General features: G+C 44.2%; 1 protein-coding gene across 2 annotated transcripts in view; it reads left to right on the top strand.

Annotated features, from left to right (window-relative positions):
- Window positions 1–697: 697 nt before the first annotated feature.
- podxl (podocalyxin-like) overlaps window positions 698–5,316 on the top strand; it is a 19,580-nt gene continuing 14,961 nt past the window's right edge. For both annotated transcript variants that reach the window (XM_062527992.1, XM_062527991.1), the window contains exon 1: window positions 698–1,295. In XM_062527992.1, coding sequence (XP_062383976.1) covers window positions 1,265–1,295 — 31 coding nt within the window. In that variant the 5' untranslated portion in view covers window positions 698–1,264. The remainder of the gene's footprint in view (window positions 1,296–5,316) is intronic.

Here is a 5,316-nt window from a genome sequence, read left to right as displayed (position 1 = left end):
TTTTGTGGCCAGAAGTATTGTTACCATGGCTATAGGCTGTCTGGACTCCAACCCCGGCAGACTTGGGCCAGCACGACTCGAGACGTCCAACACTCGCACACGAGTTCTGCTCAAACTTTAACGCTGCACAGCAGTGTGCCACCATGCCGTAACTGCATGCGATGAGAGCATGCACAGCGATTAAATCCGTTTAATTGGCCTGGGTACCTTATTGTCTATTGGAATGACCTAACTGGACACGTCAGCGACATCGTGATATGCAGCACCATGCGGCGCAACGATTTGAGCAGAATTTTTACTTTGTCAAACGCCCCATTTTGACAGCTTGTTGAAGATATTTAACGGATCCAGTCTGGACAGAGAACATTTACTGCTACATCACAATTGATCACTTGCATGCAACTACACTGACAAGAAAACGGAGAGAGAGGGAGACGGACAGATTTAACGACAGATGACTGCTAATCAAAGCTGTTCACTGAAAACGCGGGGAAAAAACACCTGTTGGCATATTAACTAGGCTGATTGACAGTTCAGCTATATTCTAACGCAGTGTAAAGTAGGCTGACTGAAAGACAGAGAGAAAGGGAGAGCGTTTCCTTATTATGCAAACGAGCTCACTCAAAGGGTTCCACCCCAAAGGATGTCAATTGGGTTTCCCGTGGTTTACGGAGCAAATCTGTGCAAGAGAGTTTAGTCCCACACTATTCAGACCGGCGAAATCGGTGCCAGCACACCACGAGCTAAGAGAACACGCAAGGTCCTGCTTGAGCCTGGCCACGGGTGTGCGCTTTTACTACACCAGCATACGGTCGCAACTTAGTCCAGCGTCCCGCATCTGAATAGTCTTAACCCGAAAGAGAGGGAGAGAAAGGGAGAGGGAAAGGGAGAGATAGAGAGAGACTGCCAGCGTCTTCACAATCAGCGCAGCCAAGGAAACCCGTTGAAACGTCCCCCCCAAATCCCCCTCTGCTCAAGAGAAAGAAGGGGGTGAGAAGAGGAGACACGCAAACAAAAGCATTCCTGTCCGGCTTTCAGCTCCAAAAGAGTCGCCTGAGTTGGGCAAAATTATTTAGGCGCTCTTCAAACACAAAATTCAAGAGGATAGGCGTAACAGGACAGCGTCTAGGGCTGCATCAGCACCAGCAGCAACAGGAGTAGCGGTTGCAATCTCATCACTTCTTAGTCGACTTTTGGAGCCAAAGACTCAAAAAGCCCCCCTCTCACCTCCAAGTAACCTGCCCCAGTCAGCGGAACCATCAAGATGCGCGTCACCTGGGCAATACTAACATTAGGTAAGTTTATGATTTTTCGACAAACGAAATCCAGCTGTTATGAATAGAAAGTTTTTACACGGTTTACGCAACTGTTTTTTCGGGGAGTTGGAGTAGCGGATGGAGATTTTGTGAACACATTGAATGGCATGCCTTACATATTGTAGCCTAAGTGTAGCATTACCGCAAATATTCAACAGATACACTTAGGATAAACAATGCGTAAACTTGAGTGCGCAGGCTCCCAACAGAGGACAGCTAGCTATTGATTGAAGTTATAGCCATAGTTAAGAATCTAGAGAAACAACCTCTAAAAACTAGTGCTGAACAGTGAGGAATGTGTTACAATAATACTATTTAAGTCACCAAAAACGTGTTACCTAAGGCTCTCGATACAATTTTCTTGTTCCATATGGCAGTCATGCATGGCAGGTGTTGGCTACATCTCACTAGTGCAGATCACATGGAGCACTTGATACGCATGACTGGAAAGGGAAGTCTTTATGTGTCTTTAAATGCGCTGCGAATTTGTAAATCTGTTATCAAATGTAAAGATAATTTGTAAAGATTGGCGCCGCCTTCTGTAGTGTAACAATTTTGCCAAAGCAGAGAGTAGGCTAATGTTGCGGCTAATTCAGTTGTCAAGTGATGAACTGAAATGGGTTGCGCGGGAGTTGTTTTCATAAACCACAGCAGCTTTGCACCTGCCAGATCTTTGCCTGCGTACATTAATCTTTGCCTGCGTACATTAGCCTATGTTACCGATATGAAGCCTAACTGGGACACCATACGTGTCTCGACATGTGTGTTTGTGTGTCTGTGTGGCCTAATCATTTTCTGATTAATAAACATATCTCAGTTTTCAGTCCAACTGAGCTGTAACCTGTAGATGGGTCAGAGGGTAAAGGTGGCTCCACGAGGCCCGTTGGAGCTCCTCCACTAGAAAATTAACAGCCAAAAAGTATATTCATTAATCCTCCAGACATATTTAGCCTATAATTCCTGTGTCTGTAGATGTTAATTTTACTATAACAGCTTGTACCATTCCTAGTGTCCTGGCATAAAGAAATATACTTTTGGCAGTAAACTACATGTTCCATGGACACAGAATCTGTTTAGTGCCAGGTCTTTGTGAAAATTACTTTCATCTCTGTGGAGGGTGTAGTCCTTTTTCACTTCAGGAAAAGCTTTTAAAGTGTGCACCAAAACCAAAAGATAAAGTGATGATTATATTCAGATATTTCCTCAATGAACTGAAAGAACGAACAGAACAGCTGCACCTCTATCAAGTCAAAGCCTGCCATGTTTTCACCATCACTGTTTTTGGTGCCTTGGCCTATGGATCTATGACAGCTTTTGGGTTGAAATCATAAAGGACTTTATAATCATAATGTGTTTTAAAGATGAAAGGTGCTTAACCATTAAAAATATAAATTAATACATATGTAATGTAATGTAATGTAATAGAATGTAAAATCCACTCAGTGGCATACTGGACTGTGAAAGCAATTGAATTCATTACCAAGTCGGTCTTCTTATAGATGCAATGTGCATATTATACAAATTTAAAAAAATAAAATAACAATTTAAAAAGAGGTCAGTTGTTTTGAGCTCCAGTTCAATCTAAGAGGACATTACAGTAATAACCACGGCAATGCCACAAGACCCCTATAGATGGATTGCCCCAGACCTCTTGTTTTGTGTAGTCTGTGGGGCAGGTAGATGCTTTTGTAGTGCTTTTGAACCATGGAAGTGAATTTTAACTTTTAAGCGTACCTGATTACTCTAGCCAGGGTATACCTCCAGTGTGTAATGTATAGAATGAAGGTGAAGATGTGATGATGAGTGGGCCTCGGACCTCCCGGCGATGTTGTGATTGGCCTGGATGAGGTCATGTGTGTGTGTGCGGCTCAGGGTGGTGTGTATCATGCGTCAGTGGCCGGAGAATGTGGAAAACAATGAGGAGGAAAGAGATTCATCAACATCGCTGGTTCCCAGGGAAGGTGTGGCACTTACTTCTCCTCCCCTCCCTGCCCCTCCCTCATCTCTCTCTCTCTCTCTCTCTCTCTCTCTCTCTTTCTTTCTTATGTATCTCACTCTCCTTCATCCATCCCCTTGTTCTTATCAATTCTTCAGGACTCTTTCATTTGTCCCCACTTTTTCTCCTTGGATCAACTCTCTCTCTCTCTCTCTCTCTCTCTCTCTCTCTCTCTTACACACACACACACACACTGTTGTCTTTCTAGCCCTTGTGCACCATTCCCATTTCTCTCCATTGCTCATCTCTCTCTCTCTCTCTCTCTCCTGCCTGTCCAGTCATGGCATATGTCTTCTTTATTTCTCCTTCATCTCCTGTCTTCCTTTCTTTTGTCTTTTTTCCTCCTTTCCCATCACTTCATTCCTTGTGTCTTTGTCCATTATCTATCATGTAAGGTGTGATATGCATCTCCAAATACAGCTCAGTGTAGCATTTGTCTGTGTGTGTTTATGTGTGTGTGTGTGTGTGTGTGTGTGTGTGTGTGTGTGTGTGTGTGTGTGTGTGTGTGTGTGTGTGTGTGTGTGTGTGTGTGTGTGTGTGTGTGTGTGAGGGGGAGAGGGTAAGAGGATCATGGTTTGGGGGAGTGTGTGAGAGAGGCATTCCTGCAATGAAGCAGCGATACCCTCCTCCTGCTCATGATAGCTGAGGAGGCTGGCACCACCAGAAACCTTCACTCCCTCAGACACACGTGTGCACACACACACACACACACACACACACACACACACACACACACACACACACACACACACACACACACACACACACACACACACACACACACACACACACACACACACACACACACATCCTCCCTACTGCACACGCACACACACACGCTGCCATGTAAAGAAACACCATCAGTATTGCTTGACTGACCACTCTTCATTATTCTATAGTTACTCACTTTCCCAAAGACACACATATTCTTTTCCTGATCGAGGTGTTGTCTTGAATCTGGCAACAAATTCATTGTTTTACGTCTGGCCTTGGCCAACTTGGAATTGAGTCCATACACTTCCAGGTATTATTGCATGATGTGGCCTGCCCTCCCACTCCCCCTCTGCTTTCCTTTACATTATTCTGTTACACCCCACTTCCTGCTTCACTCGTTTTCTTTATGTCTCTTTTCGTTTGTCCTCCTTTTTTCTTGTTCTTTTTCTCGTTTTCGTTCACACATTGCACACAGCATTGGGACTATGCTGAAAAGTCACAGCTCATAGTGTATTGTGTACAGTGTGCACAATGCATGTTTCTAATTGTTTTAATTGTTTTTTATCACTTGAGTGAGTGTGTGTGTGTGTGTGTGTGTGTGTTTCTATCTGTGTGTTCCAGTTATTTTTACTACATGGTCAGCAGGAAGCTGGGCGTTGTACCACGTCTCCACCCTCCAAACTAATTGTCATGGTGTCCAAAGTGACTCCCCCTCAATGCACCACACACACACACACACACACACACACACACACACACACACACACACACACACACACAAACACACACACATATACGCGCAGGAACACACACACAGACACACACACACACACATACACACACACACACACACACACACACACACACACACACACACACACACACACACACACACACACAAGCTACTGTTTTCTAATGACAGTACATCTGGGTGTTTTTAAAAGCCAATTACATAAGAAGCTCCTAGAGTCAGCAAATACTTGTTTCACCACAGAGAGAGAGAGAGAGACAGAGTGAGAGAGAGACAGAGACAGAGAGATGGAGAGATACAGACAGACATGCTGACAGACAGACAACTTGAGGACGAGACAATCATTTCAGAGTTTCATATGGCTTTTATGGTGATAACTATGCAACCAAAGTCCATTTAACGATGGCCAAAAGCATTTAACTCTGTGAGATGCTTTGAAGCACCATAGAGAGATGCACTGAGGTGTTTTAGCGCCTTCATGCCACAAGGGATATTTGGAAATTCTGACCTCCGATAGCGGAAAAATTACTTGAACGGAG

Source organism: Sardina pilchardus, chromosome 23 (assembly GCF_963854185.1).
Source record: "Sardina pilchardus chromosome 23, fSarPil1.1, whole genome shotgun sequence".
Lineage (NCBI taxonomy): Eukaryota > Metazoa > Chordata > Actinopteri > Clupeiformes > Clupeidae > Sardina > Sardina pilchardus.
This window is presented reverse-complemented; position numbering and strand designations above follow the sequence as displayed.